At 58.7% G+C, this 25,594-nt stretch overlaps 8 protein-coding genes across 8 annotated transcripts; 6 read left to right on the forward strand and 2 right to left on the reverse strand.

Moving 5' to 3' along the window:
• Positions 1 to 1,431: 1,431 nt before the first annotated feature.
• Positions 1,432 to 3,701, reverse strand: SLS55_000569 (uncharacterized protein; the record flags this gene model as incomplete). The annotated part of the gene is made up of 6 exons (XM_066772080.1): positions 1,432 to 1,952; positions 1,984 to 1,990; positions 2,299 to 2,374; positions 2,781 to 2,914; positions 2,965 to 3,551; positions 3,608 to 3,701. The coding sequence occupies 6 exons, from the start codon at positions 3,699 to 3,701 to the stop codon at positions 1,432 to 1,434; spliced, it is 1,419 nt and encodes a 472-aa protein (XP_066637359.1).
• An 837-nt stretch (positions 3,702 to 4,538) lies between these two features.
• SLS55_000570 (uncharacterized protein) lies at positions 4,539 to 4,943 on the forward strand (the record flags this gene model as incomplete). The annotated part of the gene is made up of 2 exons (XM_066772081.1): positions 4,539 to 4,544; positions 4,626 to 4,943. 2 exons carry the CDS (start codon positions 4,539 to 4,541, stop codon positions 4,941 to 4,943), a joined length of 324 nt encoding a protein of 107 aa, XP_066637360.1.
• Positions 4,944 to 8,873: 3,930 nt separating this feature from the next.
• On the forward strand, positions 8,874 to 9,860 carry SLS55_000571 (uncharacterized protein; the record flags this gene model as incomplete). The annotated part of the gene is made up of 1 exon (XM_066772082.1): positions 8,874 to 9,860. One exon carries the CDS (start codon positions 8,874 to 8,876, stop codon positions 9,858 to 9,860), a length of 987 nt encoding a protein of 328 aa, XP_066637361.1.
• A 624-nt stretch (positions 9,861 to 10,484) lies between these two features.
• APA2 (bifunctional AP-4-A phosphorylase/ADP sulfurylase) lies at positions 10,485 to 11,875 on the forward strand (the record flags this gene model as incomplete). Its single annotated transcript, XM_066772083.1, has 3 exons — positions 10,485 to 10,613; positions 10,730 to 11,186; positions 11,418 to 11,875. The coding sequence occupies 3 exons, from the start codon at positions 10,485 to 10,487 to the stop codon at positions 11,873 to 11,875; spliced, it is 1,044 nt and encodes a 347-aa protein (XP_066637362.1).
• Positions 11,876 to 13,005: 1,130 nt separating this feature from the next.
• Positions 13,006 to 14,709, reverse strand: QRI7 (Mitochondrial tRNAs modification protein; the record flags this gene model as incomplete). The annotated part of the gene is made up of 2 exons (XM_066772084.1): positions 13,006 to 13,255; positions 13,460 to 14,709. The coding sequence occupies 2 exons, from the start codon at positions 14,707 to 14,709 to the stop codon at positions 13,006 to 13,008; spliced, it is 1,500 nt and encodes a 499-aa protein (XP_066637363.1).
• A 286-nt stretch (positions 14,710 to 14,995) lies between these two features.
• Positions 14,996 to 17,809, forward strand: SLS55_000574 (uncharacterized protein; the record flags this gene model as incomplete). The annotated part of the gene is made up of 1 exon (XM_066772085.1): positions 14,996 to 17,809. The coding sequence occupies one exon, from the start codon at positions 14,996 to 14,998 to the stop codon at positions 17,807 to 17,809; it is 2,814 nt and encodes a 937-aa protein (XP_066637364.1).
• A 986-nt stretch (positions 17,810 to 18,795) lies between these two features.
• On the forward strand, positions 18,796 to 19,448 carry SLS55_000575 (uncharacterized protein; the record flags this gene model as incomplete). Its single annotated transcript, XM_066772086.1, has 4 exons — positions 18,796 to 19,021; positions 19,149 to 19,178; positions 19,243 to 19,314; positions 19,366 to 19,448. 4 exons carry the CDS (start codon positions 18,796 to 18,798, stop codon positions 19,446 to 19,448), a joined length of 411 nt encoding a protein of 136 aa, XP_066637365.1.
• A 543-nt stretch (positions 19,449 to 19,991) lies between these two features.
• Positions 19,992 to 20,853, forward strand: SLS55_000576 (uncharacterized protein; the record flags this gene model as incomplete). Its single annotated transcript, XM_066772087.1, has 3 exons — positions 19,992 to 19,998; positions 20,058 to 20,581; positions 20,677 to 20,853. 3 exons carry the CDS (start codon positions 19,992 to 19,994, stop codon positions 20,851 to 20,853), a joined length of 708 nt encoding a protein of 235 aa, XP_066637366.1.
• Between the last annotated feature and the right edge of the window lie 4,741 nt (positions 20,854 to 25,594).

A 25,594-nucleotide genomic window follows, 5' to 3' on the forward strand; every position in this document is an offset into this window, starting at 1 on the left:
CGAGTATTGGTGAAGAGCTTACCGTCTTTACTGTCCTTAGCGCAAAGGAGCTGAAATGCTCTCGATCCACTGTACACAATCGCATTGTTGTCCCCAGGACAGACATGAGGCGCCGATGAGGAGCTGCTTGCGCTTGTTGTAGTAGTTGCCGTCGTAGCACCCGTGGTAACAGTAGTGGTCCCCAAAGTGGATGAAGAAGTAGCAGGTCCCATGGCTACGCAGTAGGCACTTCCGATCTGTAAGTTTTGGCAATTGTTTCCAACAGATGGATTCCACGCATAAAACTGCTGGAATGTTATCCCGTTTGCATCCAGAATAGCCTGACAACCATCGCCGCTCTTAACCGTATAATATTTGGAACAGCTAGAAGCAGCACCTGCAGAAGAGCTTGAGGCTGACGAAGGGCTAGAAGTGGTGGTGGTAGTCGGCGGAGCGGTGGCGGTGGTGGCACTCGAGGAAGTGGATGAAGTAGCAGGACCCATAGCCACGCAGTAGGCAGTCCCGACCTGCAAGTTTTGGCAAGTGCTTCCAACCGATGGGTTCCACGCATAGAACTGCTGGAGTGTTATTCCGTTTGCATCCGAGATAGCCTGGCAATTGTCGCCACTTTTGACCGTGTAGTATTTGGAACAGCTAGAAGCGGTGCCTGCGGAAGAGCTTAAGGTAGACGAAGCGCTCGAAGTAGTGGGCGGAGCGGTGGTAGTAGTAGCAGGACCCATGGCCACGCAGTAGGCAGTTCCGACCTGTAAGTTTTGACAAGTGCTTCCAACCGATGGGTTCCACGCATAGAACTGCTGAAGTGTTATCCCGTTTGCATCCGAGATGGCCTGGCAATTGTCGCCACTTTTGACCGTGTAGTATTTGGAACAGCTAGAAGCGGCGGTGCCTGTGGAGGAAGAGCTTGAGGTTGATGAAGCGCTGGAAGTAGTGGTTGTAGTCGGTGGAGCGGATGAAGAGGTAGAAGGATTCATGGCCACGCAGTAGGCACTTCCGATCTGTAAGTTTTGGCAATTGTTTCCAACAGATGGGTTCCACGCATAAAACTGCTGGAATGTTATCCCGTTTGCATCTAGAATAGCCTGGCAACCATCGCCGCTCTTAACCGTGTAGTATTTGGAACAGCCGCGAGCGGTGTCCGTAGGCGTAGTGGCCGGCGGCGTCGTGGGAGTGGTGGCAGTGCTGGTCGTGGGAGTGCTGGCAGTGCTGGTTGCAGTCGTCGCAGAGAGCGTCGTTGAACTGATCGGCGGGCCAGCATAGACCCAGGCAAGAACGCCTGGGTTGGAAGAGTAATTCGGATTCGTTGTCGTCGTCTTAAGGTAGCAGGTACTTCCGGACAATGAAGCGGAGAAGCAAGCCGGATTTGCACCGCAGGAATTCAAGCAACCGTTGATGTCTGTGTTGTATATCGTGTTGGTGCTGCCATCGTTCACGTTATCGCCTAGATTTGGTCATCAACACAATCGCCACTCCATAAATCGCGCCAGACAACGCACCGTACGGTTCTCTGTCGCAAGTAAGCTTGAACTGTTTGCCATAGGAAGTCGCGTATTTTCCCTCGTCACCCGGGCACTTGATTCCAGGACAGTCTTCGCAGACCGCAACATCGACAGTGCTCTTGCTCGTTTGTTGAACGTTGACCGATTTGAAATAGCACCTTCCACCATCGGCACGGTTACCAGTTGCGAATTCCCAGGTAACGGCGACACACTGCGCTTCCGCGTCGCAAATCGGGATGCATTCACGGATGTCAGCGTGGTTACCCTCATTCCTGTAATCTCCTCCGAACTGATCGGTGCTGCACTTGAGTCTGTAGTGAAATCCCCTCGGACCTAGAATGTAAGGATTGGTTGCAGAATTGGGGCAAGTGTTGCCCGTCGTGGATGTCAACTGGGTGCCGGCGGCTCCAGAAGATGGAGTAGCTGATGGAGGTGCTGGAATAGCCGACACGAAGGCTGAGATCAGCAAGGTGAGGAAAATACTTACCCATGCGCTGAAGCGCGCATTGTTGGGTGCGCCCATCCTGGACAGCTACCCGGCAGCCTAAGGGTTAGTCACGAGTGAAAGGGTACTTGATACTTTCCTTGGTGGGCGGATAGAGAGAGGTGAAGTGAAGAACAATGAGTGGATCTTCGAAGCGAGCTGTATCTTACCGCGTCAAATGAGTGGACTCTGGTGAGGCGCAAAGGAAGTCACAAGTCTGGACTGAGGACGAGCTTTTGTTCCGGCCCGTAAACATACACCACTCTGGACGCGCGCTACAGAAAGCGAGCATTGTTGACGCGGCGGAATGAAACGGACCTTAGGAAAGTAGCTGAAGGCGAGATCGAAATGCTTGGTGTCGCGGCAAATATCGATGTTGCCGCGCAAGAGAGCCCTGCCAAGGGTCTAGAAGGAGCACATGTAAGGAACGGCGAGGTGCGAGAGTAAATACCTGTGGTATCACAAAATGAGCGCTTGGCGGAAAACCTTGGGCTAAGCAAGTAGATGGCATTGATAGTTGCTTTACCGAATCAAGGTGTATCCAGCAGTCTGACTGAATATGCATTGGTGAAGAGAATGATTAAGCCGTTTGTTGGCTGCCGTGTCTTGAAGAAAATAGAATGACTTCTCACTCTTGGAAGAAGACTTCGTAGCTTGGCACAAGCCCAAACAGGAGCCGCGCGGAAGTCTACATTCTTGACATTCTCGATTTGTGACTGTCCATTCGTCGCCCTTCGTCGTCTTGTTCCGTGACGGTTAGATCCGGGAATTCAGCGGGCATGATTCGCCTTGGGCTGGACCCAGGCACCAGACTGTACTTGGAAAAGTCGGTAACACCGGTTTTGCGAAGGAAGTCTTCATCTATCTCCAAACAGCCGTTGATGTCGGCTGCGGGAGCTCGAAGCATGGCCAAGACGGCATCAGAGAATATTGTCTTGGGTCTATTCTTAGTTGCTTTCCGGAAACCAGAGCGCCAGGACTTACCGGCTTCCGCAGGTCACTGAGCACGTCCTCCTTGCCAACCGTGGCAGCGCTTTGGATGGCTGTGGCAACCCATATGCTGGAAATGGCCATGTTGTTCTTGCCTTCACGAGCAAAGTCCATGGCCAGTCCTTTCGTTAGCACGCTCATGGCAACCTTGCCCATGGCATAGGCTGTCTTGCCTCGGAAGAAGCGTGAATATATGGGAGGGCTGACAACGACAATGCGTCCTCTCCAGCCCTGGTTCCTGAAGTGAGGCAGAGCGGCTTGAATAGTGCTGTACAAGCCTTCGACATTGACTTGCTGCATCAGCTTGAACCGCTTGACCGGGGTGTTCTCGACCGAAGCCCACCAGATGGCGCCGGAGTTATAGATCAGGACGTCGAGGCGGCCAAAGGAGGCCACGGCTTGGTCGACCATCTTCTTCACGGCATCGGGGTCGCGAGTATCGGCGGCAATGGCAAGCGCGTCTCCACCAGCCTCCTGTATCTCGCGTGCTACAGTGTCAATGGTGGACTGCGGTGAATTGGGGTCAGGCGGGAATGGATAAGCTTTGGATGCGTCCGAAGTTGTTTTCGCGGATACAACGACTGCTCGTGAGGTGAGCGCAATGTCTCAAAATACGGCCGACGGGAGCACAGCTCACCCCGATAGCCAGCCGTGGCGAGGTCGATGGCAACCTGGCGCCCCATGCCTCTGGATGCGCCGATGACGAGGGCCACGCGCTTGGAGCCGTCCATGGTGTTGGTTGGGAGAGTTTGCTGGTTCAGTCGTTGCAAGGACGTAAAGATGTCGGCTTGTGACACCATCTGCGCGGCGACGGGTGAGATGTTAGCTTGGGCGGTAGGAGCTGGTGGAGGATGATTAGTGATGCAATGGCCGACACACCTCGGCTGCCCCGCCACCGGCCCGCAAGACGCGATACTGCGACGACACGGAACGTCAAACCATGTTGCGTAGAACCTGCCTCGTCCGAGGTTCACGAGTCTTCTGGACGCGCAAGTGGGTGGTTGAGCCTTGGCGCGTCGGAGTGTGACGCGACGAAGCACGCGTCGTTCACCGTCCACACGCGCCCCACATCTCGGCAGCCTCGGTTGCTTCCCCGGATTACCTATAACCCGCCCCTCGCTGCTCCATTGCCGCTCCCTCCGCATCCTGACGAGCTCTGCCCCAAATCTGCGTCATGGGAGGCAAAATCGATGCCTATATTGACTGCGGTTCGTACTCGTTGCCTTTCTTGCCCGCGTCTGTAGATTGACCTGAGTTTAGTGTCTCCTTATTCGTACTTCGCCATACACTACCTGCTGAAGACCCGATCCGCCTTGGCCTCTCATGCAGTAGACGTCGAGTGTGTCCTTTCATAGAGCAACGCTGGTTTATCCACTAACGCACTCAGATTCCACCCTGTGTTCCTTGGAGGAATCAACGTCGGCAGCGGTAAGAAGCCTGCCTTTCTTGGCGCTGCCATGCAATCATTGATCTAAACAGGCAACAAACCACCGTGGACCCTGCCGAACAAGGCCAAGTACAGCCCTTACGACAGTAAACGCGCGAAGGCCTACTTTGGATGTCCAAAAATGGAGGTTCCCGGCTTCTTTCCCATCCTGTCGTTGCTCGTAAGTCTCCTCTGGCCAAGCGCCCGCCCTTTCGCTCATGCTGCGCAGCCTCAACGCTGTATGGCCTACGTAAAGGAATCCTTTCCTCAAGACAAATACGAAGCCAGCTTTCGCGAACTGTTCATCGCCATGTTTGAGGAAGGCAAGGACGTGAGCAGGCCTGAGCTGCTGGCCAAGGCCTTGGGCCGTCACTTCTCATCCGAAGACGTGAAGCGCATCATCGAAGGGGCCAGCACGGCCGAGTACAAGAAAAAGCTGTCGGACAACACCCAAAAGGCTCTTGACCAGGGCGCCTTCGGATGCCCGTGGTTCTGGGTGCGCAATGATAAGGGCGAGGAAGAGCCGTTCTTTGGAAGTGACCGGTAGGTTGAGCGCTGTCACCATCAAAGGCCCGGAATTACTGACAAGGCCAAGGTTCCATTTCATGTGGCAGTATCTCGGCATTCCCTTCACTGACATTCAGATTGTCGAGAAAAATAGCTCCAAGTTGTGAGCGCGGTAGACAGTGTTGTTGAATTTCACTGCCCCTGTACCGTGCGACAGAAAGCGCGTGGTGCGGGAAAGCCATGTTGACGCCGCCCTGCCGTGAATTAACCCCCGTCACAACCACGAAACCACCCCCTTCCTACCCTGGCGACGGCCCAAGCAGTCGGGAGATCGGAATTGTCCGGCGCGGAATGGGCGCGCTTCTTGGCTGTGCAACGCCCGGCTTCTCTCGCACTTTCCCCGCCACCTCACCCGCACGCCACCGCCGTCACCTCCCGCCTGCCTAGCCAAGCTTTGCTGGCGTTGGTTGCTCAAATTTGATCCGACGGGTATCCGCATGGGCCTGACCTGACATGCGTAGGCCTGACGCTGCGAGCTCCGGCGCGGATCCGCCTGCTTTACACGAAACCAGTCTGCCAGCGGCCAGCGGATCTACAGTCTCTCTCCTAGGCGCCAGGAAACAAGTCTTTCTAGTAGCTAGTCGGGCCCAGTCTGGTCGCCGATAGTTTGTTTTGCTGACGCAGCCAGCGAAGCGATATTCCGCAGCAAACGCAACCCGGCTTTCGGAATGGCGCAAATGCATCTCACACCTACGATTATCTTTTTCCTTCCTGTGGCCCATGAGCCGCGACATGACATTGGTTGCGCGTCCGAACATGCTCTGTAGCTTTGGCGCCCATCGCACGGCAGTGGCTTGCCTGCGGCACGCCTAGACTCATCACAGCAGGGCGAATCTTGCAGGCCATGGGCGCAGGAACCGTGCGGGGAGGAGGAAGGAACATGCCGGCCGCGATCACTGATATCAACCTAGTGTGGGCGGCGCGGCGGGTGGCCGGGCTGCCGGAACGGTCGTGCAAGATGTGTACAGGGACAGGGGCGCCTGTCGCTGCGGGAGGCCCGCATGCATACATATTCTTTTCCCTGCTGGTGCGACGGTATCAAATGTAGGCGGCTTGTTCCGACAATACATCTGCACAGCTCCACCATGCGAGGCCGTTTTTGCTCAACGTAAGAAAGGCCGGTATGTGAGATGTCACTTAACGGCTGCTCCTGGCTAAACCCTTGTCGGCAAGAAACGTTTCGACGTGAACTGACAACACGTGCGTGTGTGTCTCTCACTGTACGATTCGTCATGATGATGAGGAACTGAAGACACGTGAGACCATGCTTGTCTGATCCGACGCGTTGCTCTGCGCGCTTCCCGTCGCTTGCGGCTACGAAGCACTACACGTTTCGGCAAGTGATCATCGTTTATTCTGCTCTCCACGGTGCTGCTCTTTGGGATCTCAGGCCCGCGCCGGAACATTCCAGTCCAATCTCTCCAGCGCTTCCCGGTTGTTGATCGATCAAGAGAATTGCAAACACAATCCCTGAGCGTGGACCGAACTGCACGGGTGGTGAGGAGCCATCGTCGCACACAGTTGCGGGGCCCGGCGCGCTCGCTGGCTAGGTCAGGCTGCAGTGTTCCGTAGTTTCGGGGCGCCGCTGGATTGGACAGTTATCCGCCTGCTTTCATATTCGCAAGGATAGGCGGTGACCTGCTAAGCTCTGGTTCAGTATGGACGCTGCACTCTCTGACAGGTCGCACAGGTTCTGCACGGTGCAGGACCCCTGGAAGCATATCCATTATCTGCAGGCACCCAGGAATCCGATGATTTAGACTGAAGCAGAGGATGTCGTTTCAGTCTGTAGTGTGGAGATAGCGTCCTCGAGTATCACCTGGTGTCTTCTTTCCCAAGTGACCCCACTTCTCTTTGCGAACCTACTACACTGATGTACCCTGCTCGTTTACTGTATCCCCAGAAATCCCTTGGTGCCGTACCCATGGCTGTTCGTAACCAATATGAGTGGGCTACGGCTGTGCGGGTCTTTCCGCGCACTCGATTGCGGAAAGACGGCCTCGCGATGCACAGACACCACTCACAGCTCAGTGTGCGCATGAAGGGGAGAGATTGTCCCGCACTGCGGCAAACGGCGAGGCACCCTGGGCGAATGTTCAGCAAGACTAATTTGAGCGTTGGCGAAATGTCTTAAGTGCAGTATCTCTTCCCCATGGAGTGCAATAATGTGAAGAGCACTGTTCCTCAGTGACTAACCACCAACGCAACAATTCTTTTGGGTGGCAATTTGTCCCTGTTTTCGTTCTTCCGCGACCTCCGCTCGTAATCTTTTTGATCTGTTACGGATCTCCACCCTGAGATTGCTGGCGATTCCGTTGTCATCTGCAATCGTCGCCGGTTGTTTGCTATTGTTGGCGGACGTTGTCCCGTGCCGAATCTCTACACCGCTGTTGTCACCACGAGCGTCATCGAACTTCCGTCACCATCTGGCTCGGTGCCGACTGGCTTTGCAAAGGTGCGAGCCAAGGACATGTTCTCCGATTAGCTGTTCTTCTGACAAGTATGCCAGCGCACTTCGTTTCCCGAGATTAGCAAAACTGTGCTTGCAGTCCATCTGGTGTAGGACTGAGCCAGCACATTCACTTTGGAGGACCCGTCCTCATAGTCCTTGGTTCAACGAAGCCATTTGCTGTAGCGCAGGTTCCCGGGGTCAAAAGCTGAGTGCTCCGCGGTATAAGATATTCAGCGTCTTGGAAAAGCGTGGAGTTTTCTTCAACCAGTGTTGCGGTACATCTCACATGAGGCGGTCAGCAAGTCCCCGTTGACCGTCACTTCCAACACCATCCACGAGAGGTCTTGTTTCACATGCACAATCCCTAAAGCGCCTCGCGGGAACACGTCAACGCGACAAAGCTGCATAGCTTGCAAGGAAGTGTCCTCTTATTCTTGGAGACGTTTGGCGGTGAGGCAGAAGTCCTCTTCCCATCCTTTCGACAGACAGACCACGGACGGGATGCTGCAAGTCCAGCAGCAGCCGCAGCCGCAGCCGCAGGCTCGGGCTTGGAACACCGGCGGGCCAAGAACAAACATGAAGGGCGCCGACGCCCAACAATGGCTCACAGGCCTGCCGCCGCAATTTGCCTTACCCGCGAAACAACGTTTTGTCTCGCAGCATCTTCACTCACAACTGAACCAACGCCTCTTGCACCAACGCCTGTTCGAGACACAAATTGCCATGGGTAGCCCTGGTTGGAGCGTATGTCCGTCGCTGACGCTTTCCCGTTGCGCTGATCTCAACGGCGCCCAGGAAATTTTCAAGTTTGAGGATGATCACCCATTGGAGGATGCGGATGCGCTCGCCGCTGTTGATGACAACGGTATCCTTTCGCCGGGTGGGCAGCACAACAATTGGAGCGGCTTGCCGTCTCAGCTGCCATCGCAGCTGCCCGATCGAACTCTGCAACGAGGAAATGGCCACGAAGCCGTCTCAGCCAGCAGCTGGTCGCCGCGACAGACTTCCAGCACACTGCAGCCGAGTGACACCACTCACAACGTCGAAGGTTCCTGGCCACTCCCTCTCTCCGAGCATGCTTCCATGAACACTCTTCAGTCACCTACCATTTCTTCTGGGCAAGCCCGGACTACGCAAGGCTCATGCCCTGGGGCCGCCGTACCTTCTCCCATGTCATCATCATACTCATCAGCTGCAGCAATGCCATTTGGCACCCAGATGAGCAACATCACTTCTTGCAGCCAGGCTTGGACGGGCTTACCGTTGGCCGCGCCACGAAGCTTCGATGACCCTTCATGGGAACTGCTGAACCAGGTGGATCAATATCCGAGCAGACCAGCGCAGTCGTACGCGCCCTCACAATCTGACTCCTCGATGAAATATCATGGTCTTCCATTCCTGGCCCCAGCAACAACCCAACCAGCTTCATCCGCCCCAGAGCTGCAACTGTCCACCCAAATGCAAGCCAAGAGGGCTCCATGCCATGGCACATGGTACGAAGCCGATCCATCATGGCCTGAATGGGCGACCCTTGGCCTCAGCTGCTCGAGCGACAGCGAGCTATCGTCCTTAGTCTCGCCCAGGAGCCAGTGCGGTGGTGCGCAAGCCCAGCTTGACCACAAGAGCGTCTGGAACGTCAACACCGGCAGCGCAGCCTCCGCCGACGTCGCGCCTATGTCAGGAATGGCCCACGCGCAAACCTCGCCGGCCGCCGCCAACACAGACGAGTCGTCGCTATGCAGCTGCCACCCAGGAGAGCAGCAGCAAGCGCCAGACATTAACAACCCGGGCAACAGCGCGACCTACTCGCAACGCACTCTGCGTTCGCACGTGCAGAGCAACAGCAACGGCCACCACCTCGCCACCACCCTTCCGCGCGAGACGACGGCGACGAGTGGCCATCACGCCAACCACGCGGAGTGGCCGACGCCAGCGTCTCCAAGGCGCAGGGACGATGACGGATACACCCGGGCCATGAACGGCAAGAGGGCGCGGGAGGATGATCTGCTGGTGCAGTGGAAGAAGGCGGGCATGTCATATCGGCAGATTAGGGAGAAGGGCGGATTCTCCGAGGCCGAGTCGACACTCAGGGGCCGCTACCGGACGCTGACCAAGAGACGGGAGGAGCGGGTGCGCAGGCCGCTGTGGACGCAGACAGACGTAAGTAAACCCACCCATTCTTTCCATGACGCTTTGCGGGCGGACGGGCTGACGGACGGGTGCACGCAGGTTCGGTTGCTCCGAGAGGGCGTCAACATGCACGTGGCGGCGGCGCTGTACCCGGGGACAGACGCGGAGGAGGTGGACGTCGACGAGACGGAGGTGGACGCAAACAAGGTGCCGTGGAAGAAGGTGGCGGCCTACATCTGGCAGAACGGCGGGTCGTACCACTTTGGCAACGCGACGTGCAAGAAGCGCTGGCTGAAGATCCAGGGGATGCTGTGAGCTGGCGGGTTTGGCGGCGCACACGCTAGGTCGCGTCTCTCGCCGCGCGGGCGTTGGGGTCGTCGGTGGTGTTTCGGGGGCGCAGGCGGGTGGGAGCGGCGGTCATGGGTCATGGGTCATGGGTCATGGGTGGTGGGCGCTCCTTGAGGACGGCGCAAGGTGTGCTGCTGTTTTTCTGTGTTTTTCCAGCGCAATCGGCGGGGCTTCATGCGGGCGCTCGGCATTGTATCACGGCGTGGGGTGCGTCGGGCAGCCTGGGGCAGCGCTGGCCTGCAGCGCGTAGCTGCGGGCGAGCCGGAGGGCGCGTCTCGCTTCTCGGGCTCAGGAGAGCAAACCACCATAGGGTCCAGCGTGCAATTCACTTTTTTTTATCACGACCAGGGAGAGGAGGGGTTGGCCTGGTGGCGCACCCGTCACGGGCCGGCCCGGGCGCGCTTCGTCATAGCCCGGGATACAACAACCTCCTCAAAACCCACATGCTGCCCACTCTGGATGCCTCCTACGACTCGCGTCCTCGCTCATTGGTCTTGCCCAGCCCGCCGCAGTGCCAGAGCCGGCGGCCGTACGCCTCACTTTCGTCCGCTGCGCGCCCTCGCCGGCCTCTCCATCCGCCCGGCCTCCACCATGCGCTTCCAACTCGAGCAGCCCCTCCCTGCCCTCGTCGACGCCAAATTCACCGCGGCTGCGGAGAAGCAGAGCCTGACCTTCTCCGCCACCGATGTCTGCGTGATCCGCACCACCTCAGGAGTACCGGTGCGTAAGTAGAGCCGCCGCCACACCTGCCAATCCATCTCCAGCCCGCCGCCCGAGCCACAAAGTCATGCCAGAAGAGCACCACTCCCTAACACCGCCCGTCTTGCACCGAGCAGTTCCAACTCCGCTACTGCCCCGCCCTGGCCAAGAAGCCCGCCGCCACCGACGCGCCTGCCGACGATGAGCCCCCCAAGCCGAGATTCGACCCGTTCGAGGCCCCGCCAGACGACCTGCTGGTGGCCGCCGTGCCCGACCCCGCCGAGCCGTCGCACATCCTCGTGCTGAACAAGTACCCCGTCATCCGCGACCACCTGATCATTGCGACCAAGGAGGACAAGCCGCAGACGCAGCTGCTGGAGCAGGACGACCTCGACACCACCTATGCCGCGCTGGCCGAGTGGGAGCGCGCCAAGAAGGGGCCGCTGTTTGCCTTCTTCAACTCGGGCGAGCACAGCGGCGCCAGCCAACCGCACCGCCACCTGCAGTTCCTGCCCGTCGACAACATGCGCAGCGCTCCCGATACCGATGGTTGGGACCTGCTGGTCGACCGCATCCTAAAATCTCCGCATTCTGGTCCGTGAACAACCATCCTACCACCACCACACCACCGACACAGCCAACATCACAACCACCCCACCATTCCCCAACAACACACCAACAGACCCCCCTCCACCTGCCACACCACAACCCGCAGCTCCCCACCACCCGCAACATTTTCTACAGCAAGAAAAAAAATGCATGGACAAGCACATGAGAACCGCGTAAAGTCTGCCCAACTAACACTTCCTCTTCTCTGCCCCGCAGTCTCCACCGGCTTCATCTCCGACACGTCCATCCCATTCGCGCACTTCGCGTCGCGCATCCCGCCCAACGCGTCTGGCCCGGAGCTGCACACCATCTACACGGCGCTGCACAGCACCGCTGTCGAGTTCGTCCGCAAGTACATCGCCTCGCACCCGCAAACTCCGTTGACGCTCCACTCGACGGCCGACGGCGCGTCGTCGATAAGCTACAACATGGCCCTCACCACCGAGGCCATGGTCATCGCGCCGCGCCGGCGCGGCGGCGATGCCCTGCGCACCGAAGACGGCGCCGAGCTGGGTGACGACGACGTCGTCGAGCTCAACGGCACCGTGCTGGCCGGCACCCTGATGGTCAAGGATCAGGCGCAGTGGGAGTTGCTGCAGAGCGAGCCGAGGGCGCTGACGGAGTTGCTGGAGGCTACCGGCATACCGTGGGGTGACAAGGGAAGCTCGTTGTAGATGGACATCGACGGAGGAAAGACTCACATACGTGAGCGAGAGAGTGTGTGAGGATGGAAGGCTTTTTTATTCTCAACAAATGAAAGGCAATTCTTTCTTCAGAAGACGGGCTGGAAACGTTAAGAAAGGAGAGGCATTTTTCTTAGGGAACTTAGGGCTTTTTTGGGACGACTGTTCAGTTGGCCGGGGCGGGGGAATTGCAAAGGTGTTCTAGAAAGAGTGCAGCCTGGAAGTAGGGTCTGTAGCCAAAAGAGAAAAAATATGCCCTCCTTTGCACTGTCATGCATTTCAATCCCTTTGGGCGACTACTTGAGAACTCGATCAGCGAGTCATCCGGTTTGTCCGAATGCGGAAGAATCTGTCGCTGTCAGTTTCATGCAGAAGTTTTCATGGTTCTTTCCACGGCTTCGACGCTCAGTACCTATCTATGCACAGCAAGGCAATTCTTCGAAAGAATCAGAGAGCGGTGATGTAAGATTTGACGTTCGCGCTCCATCCAACCAACCAGAATGTTCGGGTATCCTGCCTTTTGCCTTGATGCCGCCACCAACTACCAGAGATACCAAAAAAAAAAAAAAAAAAGTCAGCCATGCACCTACCATGCCATGCCAGATTTGGGCTGATCCTCACCACACCCTCGAAGGAGGGGCGCCGGGAGAAAGATATCGGAAATAGTAGAAGTATACCTGGTCAAAACACCCAGATATCACCACATCACTCAATCTCAGGTGTCCACCTCCCCTCCCTTTCAGCGCCGCGTACCGATATAGCAATGTCAATGACACTACCCTCAAGCCCCCTGTCCCACGTCTTCGCCTTCGGAGTTTCATTAACGTTCCCAACAAAACAAATAATCAAGATGCTACAAACCGATCAAAGAAGCGAGGGCCGTCAAGCAGTCCTCGCTTATTATAGGCAATTAATTTGTGCGACGCCCGCGCATTTCGCTCTCGCCCCTCGCGCCACCTCCTTTATTCTGACAACAACACACGAAACCGCCATGCGGGTCGATGGACGAAGCACGACGCAATGGCGATGGCTTTGTTTGGTAGGAACAGAGAAGATGAGGAGAGAGTGATGAGTGAAGGGGAAGATGAAAGTAATGCTTTTCTTTTTTGTTTGTCTTATTCTCAGGCACCATTTGGAGGGGTCAGCAGCTCTTCCAGACTCCACTTGCGCAAGGCGCGGCAGACGAGCGGGGTGGTGTGGCCCGCGCGGAACATCTCGACGCCGGCCCAGGCGATCATGGCAGCGTTGTCGGTGCAGAGCTCGGGCGGGGGGTAGACGAGCTTGACATCTGGGAAGCCGCGGGCTGCGAGGAAGGTGCTTAGGCTGAATGGAAGGTTTGTGATTGTTAGCTCTGGTAGGAAGTCCAAAATGCTGAGCGGGTGATAATCTGATGAGTTGCCATGTTGGTGACCTACCACCCTCGATGGATCATCTGTGCTCATTCGCTAAGGTCGGTCTTCATGTACGAAAATAGCTACTCCGATCATTATAGCACCGACGTATCGTATGCAGATTAGGGGTGGCAGGATCAACACAGATATGCAGGTAGGGGAAACTGAGGGGAAGGGGACTTACACATGTCGCAAGTATCGATTTGATGCAACGCCACCGCTGACGACAACCGGCATGGTCTTTGCCAGCAGCGGATCCCGCAGTGCAACGGCCTGCAGAGCCAGCAGAATACGGCTCCCCAGGTGCTCGAACGCCACCCTCATGACCTCGCGTGCCATCACCCTCCTCTCCTCTTCGTCGACGTCCTCGGGCTCCCGCCCGATCTTGCTCAGCTTGCCGGTCTGCCGGTCCCACTGGAAAGACATGACTCTCTCTACTGCGGTATGCAGGCCGGTGAAGCTCATGTCCATCGACATGGATCGCAGGCCGTTGGGCGACTTGGCGAGCGGCGGGCTGAACGCCCATCCCCATTTACTAGGCCGCTTGGTAAGCTCCTGGCCCCTGTTCTTCGGGGGGGCGTAGGCATAGTCCTCCGCGGCGTTTCCGTCGGGAAATGCGAAGCCCTCAAGCAGGCGACCATACATGGTGTCGCCCGACTTCTCGAGAAGCAGCGGCGGCACGATCAACCGGGCCACCTTGTCCAAACAGTCGCCGATGGCGGAGTCGGTCGTCGAGCCGAGCACGCGGTGTTTGGTCAACGACTCGGAGCTGATCACCAGCGTGTGGCCGCCCGATATCAGGACGGACAGGAAGGGGAAGTCAGGCTCAACAGGGGGCACCTCCGCCGTAGTTGCTGAGCTAAACATTCTGCGCAACTCGTCTTTCTCGTCGACCTCTTGGCTCAGGGCGGATACGAGCCTCGGGGTCAGGGCGTGGGCATGCATGTGGTGCACGCCGACGAGGGGGATGTTCCAAGCGACGGCAAGACCCTTGGCCGTGTCAAGGCCCGTGAAGAGATTGGCGCGCATGCCAGGCCCGCGGGTAACGGAAATGAAGTCTGGGCGCAGGCGGTACTCGGGCTTGTCCCTGGCGGCGATCTTGTGCACGACTGAGTAGGCGCGGTTGTTGCAATCCTCCTCTGGCAGGTGCTTGATGGCTTTCTGCACGAGCGTTGCCAAGGTTTCCTGATGAGACTCAAGGGAGGCAATTGGATGCACGCCCTTGTACTCCAGGTTGTTCGCCGTGACTTTTTCGTGGAAGTGCAAGACGGCGTCATGGCCGTCGAGCCATGTTCGCGGGCAGCGGTCTCTGGTCTCCAAGACGGCGACGGACGTATCGTCGCATGACGTCTCGATAGCAAGCGTGAGCAGGCCCCGCTGTTGCACGAGCAGCGGACAGCGGGCGGCACGCAGGCGGAAGCCCGCTCGCAGCATGTTCCGGCGTGGCTTCGTCAGTTCAGTGGCGTGGTAGTAACGGGGGTGTGTAAGTTTGCGGAGAAGCGTGGCTGACCTGTGGCGGGACCCACTGGGCCTGAGGACGCGACTCGCTCGGGCCGGGGCGTCGCGTGCAAGGCCGGTAACGTCACTGCGGACTGACCTCTGTCCCAACACAATCTCGCCGCATATCACTCTCGCCTGCAGAGCACGGGACAAGGGAGGCGATTCTGCACACAAAGCCCTCCATCGATCCCCCGCGACCGCGCCATGTGAAGTACACGCCATGGCCGACCTTCGCAAGTCCACCGACGGCCCTTCGCCGCTGTCTCCCGATGGCTTCGACTACACCCAACTCCCCGACTACGACACCGACTTCGTCAATGACGATGACTTCGCCCGCTTCCAACAAGCTCTACAAGCCCCCGAGCCATCGCCTTCCTCCGACAACCTCCTTGTCCCACAGACTCCCAAGCGCTCGACCTTCATCACCGCCCTCAATGACTGGCGGCCCGTGCATCAGCGCGTGCGGAAGAAGAAGAAGACGCGCCGGGAGCCACGACGCGGCGTTGACGAGACCCGCGAGGGTTTCGTCTACAGTCTGCTGAAGTGGCCGCTTCTGTGCACCGTCTTCGGCTGGCTTTTCGTTCTCGGCGTCATGTATCTCGTAACGCGCGTGTATATCGGGCTGTACGAGCAGTGGATAACGTGGCGGGGTACACGCCAGAGGCTGCGAAAGAAGCTGAATAGCACGGAAAATTACGAGGACTGGGTCACTGCCGCCAAGGAATTGGACGATCATTTGGGCAACGAGAAGTGGAAGCAGACGGATGAATACGCTTACTACGACGCAAAGACTATCCGGAGGGTCAAGGATACGTTGAGCAAGCTGCGCGCTCAGGTTCAGCAGGACACCTCATCGGAGAAGGCCGAGGGCTCCGGCGGACAAGCCATCAACCAGCTTCGCGGGCTGCTGGAAGCTTGCGTCAAAAGCAATTTCGTCGGCTTCGAAAACCCCCACCTTTACAGTGAATCCTATTATGGCACGAAGCACCTGGTCCAGGGTTGCGTTGATGAGATTGAGAAATCGCTCGAACTTCTCTCCGAGACCAACGCGCTTTCCGCCGAAGACAAGCGGACCATGTTCAAACACCTTTCCACGAACTTTGGACGAACGGCACTCTGTCTTTCTGGGGGGGCAACATTCGCATACTACCATTTTGGTGTGGCTAAAGCTCTGCTGGATGCCGGTCTGCTACCAAACGTGATTACAGGAACTTCTGGGGGCGCGCTTGTTGCTGCACTCCTGGGTACGCGGACGGATGATGAGCTGAAGAGAATGCTGATCCCTGCGCTTGCGAACAAGATCACTGCATGCCACGACGACATGACTACCTGGTTCAAGAGATGGTATAAAACGGGGGCTCGTTTCGACAGTGTTGACTGGGCTCGCCGTTGCGCTTGGTTCACTCGCGGCAGCCTTACGTTCCGTGAGGCATACGCTCGTACAGGCCGCATCCTAAACGTCTCTTGTGTTCCGTCAGATCCTCATTCTCCAACGATCTTGGCAAACTACCACACCTCTCCCGACTGTGTCATCTGGTCTGCGGTCCTTGCATCTGCGGCGGTTCCCGGCATTCTCAACCCCGTGGTTCTGATGAAGAAGAACCCCGACGGCACCATCGAGCCCTACAGCTTCGGCCACAAGTGGAAGGATGGCAGCTTGCGTACCGATATCCCGCTCAAAGCACTGAATCTCCATTTCAACGTTCGCTTCAGCATTGTCAGTCAGGTCAACCCGCATGTAAACCTTTTCTTCTTCAGTTCGCGTGGTTCCGTTGGACGGCCTGTCACGCATCGCCGTGGGCGCGGTTGGAGGGGTGGCTACCTCGGCTCTGCTATTGAGCAATATCTCAAACTTGATCTTACCAAATGGCTCAAAGTTTTGCGGCATCTTGAACTGCTACCGCGTCCCCTCGGCCAGGACTGGAGTTCCATCTGGCTCCAGCGCTTCAGCGGAACCATTACCATCTGGCCCAAGTCCATTCCTAGCGACTTCTACTACATCCTCACAGACCCGACACCCCAGCGCCTCGCCCGCATGATTCACGTCGGCCAACAATCTGCCTTCCCGATGTTGAAGTTCATCGCCAACCGCATGAAAATTGAGCGACTGGTCGAGCAGGGCCGTCATCACGCGCGTCCCACCCGACCCGGCCTGCCTTCCATTCTCTCCGAAGAGGATCTCAAGGGCCTCCTCCGCGAGGCCCAACGCAACGGCGGCTCCATCGCCCCGCCGCCCATCCTCTCCGCACCACCGTCCGACAGCGACTCCTCGTCCAGCCAAGACTCGACGCCCGACCGCAAGAAGAAGAACAGACCGGCCCCGCTCCTTGGGGCCAGCATCGACTCCGCCCTCGACGACGCCAAGTCTCCGAGAGACACAGGTGGCAAGGATGATCCCGCCGCCACCGCCAGCGGTGCGCCCAGCCCGTCCTTCTCGAAACGCCTCTCGGGCTGGTGGTCGTCGCTGCAACACAAGGCGCCCGACACGCCGCGTGCCGCCGCCCTGCAGCGCAGCGCGCACCTGCGCGGCCAAGGCACCCGGCCCGGCCCGTACGGCGGCGCCGGCGGACACGGCCAGCGGCCCGGCAGCATGTTCGAGCTGCGCCCGCCGCGCGAGTTCGTCGAGGACGAGATCTACCGCCATCCGCCGAGCCCGACGACGAGCCGCAGCGGAGAGAAGGAGAAGGATCAGTACGGCTACCTGAGGGACGATGGCGCGGCTTTCGCGCGGAGGGGCAGCGGAGCGCGAGAGATCTTCAGGCAGAGCAGGGTGTTCATTGACGATTCGGAGGATGACGAAGAAGAAGGCGTGGAGGAGGGTCCGCACCAGTGGGTACCGGGCGGGATGGAGGAGCCGGATAGGGAGAGGGAGGATGACGCTGTGCAGAGGTTCTTGGGGACGGACGATGAGGGGGTTGGGGAGAGTGGAAGCAGCAGTGAAGATGCGGATGAGAGTAGTGGAGGAGAGGGGTATGCGTCGTTGAGGAAGAGGACGGGTGCGAGGAGGCAGAGCCGGGGGACTTTCATTGGTTGATATACACACATGGCGGTTTTGGTTTTTGGATTGTTGAAGCAAGCGTCGTTCTTTTGAGGATTTTGGAGCGGAAGAGGGCGTTTCTGCTTCCCTTTGTTCTGCTTCGCATGGGGACGGGCGGCAAGATTGTGATGGTGCATGTAGTTCGTTTTCCGGTGCTCTCGTTCAGCGTAGAAGGTTTCCTACTATTTCTATTTCTGTTCTTGGTGCTGAAAAAGGAATGTGCTTGCGAGCTTGATAGACTAAGAGTCGGAGGTGGCTGCCTTTGGACCGAGTGTAAGTCATATGGGGATATTTTTGGTCAATTTGTACAAAGTGTAGAAAGACAACTGTAACAGAAGTATAACTTAATAAGAATCTGTTCGAAGATTGTGTGGAGTATATGGTAGAGTTTCCAGTCTGTGGATGACGGTTTAAATGTTGTGTTTGATTTTAGAAGGAAAAAAGTACAAACAAGAAACCTGTGGTTCTTAACACGGTACGACCATAATTTCTCAGTAAACTTCTGTAGTAGAAGATAATTGCAAGCCTCTCTATTTATTCTATTGCAAAAATATATTTGAAAGATGATGAAATACTTAAGCCACTCAAGCGCTGAAAGGGCCGAATGTGGATTCAGTTCGGTGAAAGCCAGAGACTCCTGAGATCAAAGAGACAGGAGTAGATAGCGTAGAGTAATACATTGGAAGAAACAAGATTGGGGAGGCGCTGGGGAGGCTCTCAGGAAGTCAGGCATTGACCGAGGATTAACCGGCCATGGGGCGCGCGACGCGGGAGCTCTGCATGCGCTCTCCGCAAAACAGTCGCCAGCCAACCCATCGATCAACGCCGCTCTCTTGCCCGAGATGAGCGCCCCCAACGATCGGTATGGATCCCGCCGCAGCTTCTGGACTCTACGTCTTCGCTAACGCGCCAACTTTAGGTGGCGGCGCCAATCGCCCCAGCGCAACCAGCGTCCACAACAGGCGCATTCACGCGACCGCTCCATGGGAAGCAGTGGCTACAACACGCCGACCGCCAAGCAGGACGCCGACCGCTCGAGCTATACTGGCAATGTTTGGGGCCAGAAGGGCGGGGGAAACGCCCAGAGGCAGGCCCAGGCAAACAGGCAGTCCGCTCCGCCCGCTGCTGCGCAGCAGGGCTATCAGGAGCAGGCACATAGGCCAGTGAACGGCTTCAACTCGAAGGAGACCAAGGATGCACTGAGGAAGTGTGCGTATGCCCCTGGAAGTAGGCCTGCGCGGGGCTACGACTGCGGTGGACAACAGTCCTTCCGCCATAGAAGTTTCAGGGGCGGTCCATTAGGAGTAGCTGTTTTGCTGATTCGCAATCACTGCAGGGTACCAAGATGCCAGTGCTGTGGGTCCTGGTAAGTATATGCGGTTCGGAGGGATGCAATCGAGGGGATGAGCTAACATGCCGAATTCCTGCAGATGGAAAGTCTCCCCTCTACAAGCCCCAGGGCGACGTTGGAGCCCGCAATGCTAGCCCGTGGGGTAGCAAGCGTACGTGACCACCCAAGCCGAAGCCGTCGGCACGTCGGCTGACAACAGTAGCGAACACCATGGCGAACGGACAGGATTTCTGGGTACAGCTGCGGAAGCAGATGTCAGCGCTGGAATCTGGCAAGCCCACCTGAGAACGACACGACTGTACAGCTGCTTGGCTGGCGGAGCATAGCGGGCGTTTGAATCATAGCGGAAGGAGCACGGCGTTGGCATGGGTGCCGCATTTCTCAGGCCCGCGTTTGGTTTATTGGGTGCGCATGAGATGACGACGGTATTATTTTTGTCTCTCCCAGCCATGTTTGCTGCTCAGGCTCACCGCCGTGCATAACCCCCGACCACAGCGGGCTGGCGGCTCCCCCTGTATGTAGCGCAATGATACCATGAGACAGCAGCTGCACTGACCGACGAGGCGTTGCTAAACAGAATAAAATTAAAGATAAAGCCTCGGAGAAAAAAGTTTGTTGCCCGCAAGCTTAACCGCCGCCATCCAAACGTCTTGGTGGGGCCGCCGGGCCAACGTCATGGGGGGGCAGCACGCGTGTCAGTTCCATCCTTAGGCGCGCGTCGTGATCTCCACAACGCACGCGAGAAAATGAAGAGCCCCATCGGTTTGCAGCCCGTTCTGACGCCAGCATTACTTCATTGGCTGCGCACTCATCCCCAGCTGCCCAAGCATGTCTGGTACTATGTGGCTGGTGTGACCCTCTCCGCTCTGAACAGGCCCGATGAAGTCCCCGCAGTCCTCACGTTCGCGCTTGAGCATGGCGCCGGTACCAGCGCGCCTGCCGCTAAAGAAATCTCCGAGAGTCGCCAGCGGGCGGACCAGCTCTACATTGCGAGGCGGCTGAGAGAGGGGCTGCTCAAGTCCGCCGCTGTCGTCGGTGTGCCCAAGGTATATCGTCTCTCGCCGGGCGCCACGGATGGCGTAGCTCTAACGCGTCGCCAGGTCATCAACGCGATCCTTGCTCTCAAAAAAGTTACGCCGGAATACTTGCTCGACCACTCGGAGACGCCATCTCCCTCAGGACGGGCCACAGAGATCTACAGCACGCCTGCTCCTGCCGTCCTGGAGCGCGGTCAGGCCTTCTTCGAGCGCCTGTACGGCAAGATATCGCGCCGTGTGATGGGTCAAATGGACCGCTCTGGCACGGAGGACCTCGGCCTCGCTGCTCGACTGATGTATGGCTATATCCTCAGCAACGAGAAGGTGCTGGATGCAAAGGAGACTAGTTTTGTGGCCATCGCCGGCCTAATCCCACAGGACGTGCGTACCTATAATGAGATCTCATCTCGGCGGCTGCGGGAATCGTGCCCCACATTTCGAATGAGATACGTACTGACATCTTCCTGGCTAACTAGGTCAACCCGCAGTTGAAAGGGCATCTTAGGGGAGCTCTCAACCACGGAGCCACAAGTGACGAAATCAAGGCAGTGCGGGAGATCGTGATCAGCATCTGCGAGGCGGCAGGGATGAGGACACTCGGCAGTGATGCAGTTGGCGGGTGGGGTTGGCGTGAACAGATCGCGGACGTGTAGCTGGATGAAGCTCATTCCTTTTGCGGAGCCTTCGCAATGCCACCCTGGTTCTGGCAAGAGGGGGGGTGATCTTGCGCACGTTTTTCCCATCGCAACTGATGAAGCTCTGCACATGTACATGCTTTGGAGCCGGATCGCCCCCGGCACACAGCACGCCGTTCATCCCATCCTTGGACAAACGGCACTGTCTCGTTTGGCGAGGGGGCTTCCGATCCTCTCAAGACACATCGTCACCGGAACTGCCCCGATCTGCCAACTCGACTATTGCCTCCGTGCGCACAGGTTGCACAGCTTACGGCCACGAGTCGACGTTGTGTGCCTGGTGCCTGGGGGTCGAGTACTGCTGCGGACGGCCGCGATGCACCATGTCATCAACCGCTGGCGCCCCTCTCCGATTGGCACGCATTGGACATTGTAGCAATGCTGACCGTGTCACCCTCTGAGGGTTGTAGTCGCACACCGCGACCAAGTTCCGAGGCGGCCTTTTGCCTGCCCGCCTGTCTCTTTCCCATGGCACCACGCGCGGACTAGTTTCCATTCTCAAGCGGTTGAGTAACACTGCCGAGGCCGGTGGAATGCAGGCGGGGGGGAGGCCACGATGCGATTCGGCCGAGCAAAGTCCTGCTCACATGTCGTGAGGCCCACTATCTTCATGATGGCGAGCGGAAGCAAGGAGACAGGCGGCCGTCACGTGCATGATCCGCACGCACGCCAAACTCAAAGCGGGCCCAGGAGCCATCTGGTCGGAAGCGGGTGCTTGCGTCAGACAGAAAATCACCCAGCAGCCCGGCCCTCCGCCCGCGCATCCGCATGCCTCGCAGCCTCCTTGGCTCCCTGGCCTCGCCCACCACTTATCTCGTCCCAGGTCGCTCCCAGCCAGCCATCCGCAACCCGGCTGCGGGAAGCCTGCCGCTGTGCTGCACGCGCGACTCCGGTTGGCAGATAGCGAGCGGGCTCGCCGGGCCAGTGATGTCGGTTGTCGCTCTATCGGGGGCAGATTCGCGAGCGACGTGCCGCTTCGAGCGCGGGCCGCATGAACAAGTCGCCAAATCCCGATTGCCGCACCGTCTTGGGCGAAGGATGGCGGGCAGGGGTGCTAGGAGAGGGGCGTCCGCCGTGCCAACGCATCGGTCGACCGGCTACGATTTGGCAAGCGACATATGATTGATTGAGGCTGCTCAGATCGCAATCGACTTGCCGCACCCCGGGAGGAGGAGCTAGCGCAACGAGCCGCGAAGGCGGCGGCCACCACAGCGGGCACCGAGATGGGGGTGGCGTCCAGCAACAAGCCTGCGGGAGCAAGAAGGCGAAACTTGGCATTACAATCTGCAAGACCAGCAATCAACTGCTCCCAGGCCAATGCGCGCGCGCATTGCTAACTCATCAATCTTGCTTTTGGCCTTTACCTGCTGCGGCACCCGGCTTCCAGTTTCCAGCCGCGGCGTGGACCCTGCTGCCAGCCGTGCTGGCGGGTGCAGAGCTCATCTCAATATCTGCCCGCAGAAGCAAAAGCACGGCGAGGTGAGACATGCATGGAGAAGAGCAGGGCCTCTCGACGGCGGGCAGCGCCTTGACACGATGGTTTTAGCAATCCCACGGCTGGAGCCGGCGAGGCAGGCCTATCAAACGAACCATTTGGCAGCGTCCAGTGGATATGGAGGGGCACATCAGCCCACCGCGCACGCGTTCACGGCGCGGAGCGCTGATGTCTGCCTTCACACGGCTCGCGGCGTTGCTTCTCGACCGCGCTGCGCCAGGAGCTCCTTGCAACCAGACAGCCACAAGCACCACCCGGGCGGCTGGTGGGTGGCCGTGTACGCAGTCGGCGGGTTATCCCATTAGCCTCCTCGATCTAGCTGCGGAGACGCCGTTACCCATGGCACGCTTGGGAGATTTGGCAGGCCCGAAGCAGCACTGGCGGTGCGGGGATGCGCCGAAGCGCTGTAGGCGAAGCCGATCACCTTTCCGCATTGGGCGCGCGGCGGACGAGGATCCTGGTGGCTGGTGAAGGGCCAGCGAGCGGCGCGAGTCCAAGGTCGGCGCAGATCCGTCGCGGCCTCCGAGCCCACGGGTACCCGACGGGCGGTGCCCCTCGACTGCGCCGCACTCTCTCCTCCACCGCTGCCGACAACACCCACGTCGTCGAAAAATTTTCAATTTGCTTGTGATGGCACGGGCCAGCATCCTTCCGCCAGCGCACACAGCCCGCAGAGCCATCCGACCGCCGGCGCCGCTGTTTGGGATGCCCCTGCCGTTGTTTGGCCTTTTCTCATCGGCCGGTCCCGTAGCCGCTGGTCGCGGCCGCTCGGAGCGTGTCTTTGATCGGCGGCGCTCGGCAGGCGGCGTCTGCCATCTCCGCACGTATCCATTGCTCTGGACCGTACGACAGGACTCACGCGGCCCCTGGCAAGTCCCGCATCTGCAAAAACTCTCCATGCGGAGGTTAGGAGAAGCGTTCGCCCTGGGCCACTCGTGCATGCTGTGCACGCTTCGGGGGCCCCTTGTCCGGTGGCTGCCGAAAGCAACAAGAGTCCTCTGCCCTCGTGGCTTCGGCATCGCACAGCGACGACTCATGCCGTGTATTCCAGGCGCCCATCTACACACCTACAAGGGCAAGCGAGATGGCGGACGGGCGTCTGGAAGGACCCTTTCGTGAAGACGATATCCCATTCCGATGACGGCCCAGCTCAGGCCATCTCCCCGCGCTTCTGGCCAGGACGCTCAGTCCCCCTTCCCTCCTGCAGGATCCCTGGAGCATGCCGTGCACGGGGACACATCTTCCTCGACTCGAGAGTTCAAACTATCAATTCAGGCCAAGCGATCCCGTCTGCCAGTCCCTCTCAACAACAGCGCCTGGAGAATGCCACGGGGGGTACCAGGTTGGCCATCGCAATGGTGCGACAATGCGGAGACTATCAACCGTTTTGCCCCCCGCCACGTACCGGCCGAGGCTCCGATGGACGGATTGGTTCAGCAAAGCGGCGGCAGATAGGCGACGACGGAAGGACGATCGGAAAGAGGGGAGGGGGGCCTGGTGTTAAGAGCCGCATCTAGCACCACCCAGCAGAAAAGCCAAGCCGATGAGCTACCACTCCAGTGGTGCGCGGGGCGTGCGGCAGGGCAGAGCTACCTGGCGCCGGACGACTGGTTCAACACGAAGACAGATGGGCAGATTCCAATATTGGGGAGCTAAGATGCGCGCATGCTATATTGGGATCTGGCGGGGATCACGCAGCAGAAGCGGACGGGTTGGTGCGCAGCAGCGGGCAGAAAAGACCACGGCGAGAGCATGTCGTGGTGCCAACGCGGGTAAAATGTTTAGCGATGGGCCTTGCTTTCTGAACGGTTGGGGGGGCCACTCTCCGTGCCCCCGTGGCGTTGCTGGTCAACCCACTTCTGGAGCGAGAGCGAACGCTGCAGGTCGTTGCCAAGCATCACCGGCCGCTGAGGTCTAGAGCGACCGACGTGAGCAGCACGGACGGGGCTCCCACTAGCCTGCGAAAAACGTGCGACGGCGTGGTCAGCGTGCTTGCGCAAACTTCTGACCGTCTCACTGACTATACGCGCGCTGGCTATCATCAGGCACCAGGGCAGCAAAAGGACAAAGCGAAAGCGAGGCGCAAGACCCTGGTCCGACGAGCGAGCAAGCTATGCAGCAATAGGGATGGAAAAAGCAAAAACGCCGGCCCCCATCGACATGCGACACGCGCACGTTTGGTTTTGCACGCCTGCCCTGCGGCGCCTGCCTGGCCCATGCGGGTCTTGCCGGTCGCGAACGAGGAGCGTCCTTGCTGCGGAGGGCAGAGGGACGGCTTGTTGTCGCCGTACGCAAGTAGGCTGTTGGCTGTTGAAAGCGTTAGTCGCCTGTTTTGGCATGCAGCAGGGCCTATTTTTGGGGGCGAGAGCGCCCCGCTTCGCCGACAGGAGCCTCTTCCCATGTCCTCGCGACTGCCCCTCATGATCAAACCCCCATCCGCATATTGCAGCGAGCGAAACGAGGCAAACGGCCCCTCGCGGGAGGGACAAGGCCATCCAATTTTAGGCAGCCCCCCGGCGTGGCAAGTCCCGGGGCCAAAACAAAAGTCGGCGAGTCGGCGGGGCAGCGCGCCGGTGGTTGAGTTTGGCTGTCGCTGTTGCACACTTGCTAGCCTGACCGCTAGCAGCGACGCGACAACCGTCGACACTGGTCGCTGGATTATTACTGATGACACGGGCGCGGACTGCGCCCAAGCGTGCCGGCGCAACGCTCCCACGGATGGAGAGACCGTGTCTGAATCCGGCGCCGTCTGCTGCTTAGTCGTTGCCAGGCGGGGCAGGCGCACGCGGGGGAGGGCAGAGGTTCTGGCGAGCGTCGGTGACGCCAGGCCATCGTACTCGGCGGCAGCATCGCAGCGCAGGATCCTCACCCAGAGCGTCGGAAGGCGCGGGGGGTGACATGGCTTGTCTCCGGCGTGACGGCACTGCGGGCGGCACGGCCAATCAGACGGCAGGCGGTGGCAGAGGCGTGGGGGGGAAGGCGCTTGTCGAGGCGGTCATGGTTGAGGGTGTGCGGCCTGGCTGCTCAGCCCTATCCAATGTGCTGGGCCTGCTCGCGGGCCTTCTCAGGGGAAGGCAGCGGGCGCGGAAGCAGATCGAGATGACCCGACAGCAGCACCATCCCCGCGGGAGAGGCACCACCGCAAGCGAGCGCTGCTCATCATCTCGGCCGCCCGTCTGCACGCACGCAGCCATCCGCGCGATT

This window comes from Diplodia seriata (assembly GCF_021436955.1).
Source record: "Diplodia seriata strain FDS-637 chromosome Unknown scaffold_1, whole genome shotgun sequence".
NCBI classification, from domain to species: domain Eukaryota; kingdom Fungi; phylum Ascomycota; class Dothideomycetes; order Botryosphaeriales; family Botryosphaeriaceae; genus Diplodia; species Diplodia seriata.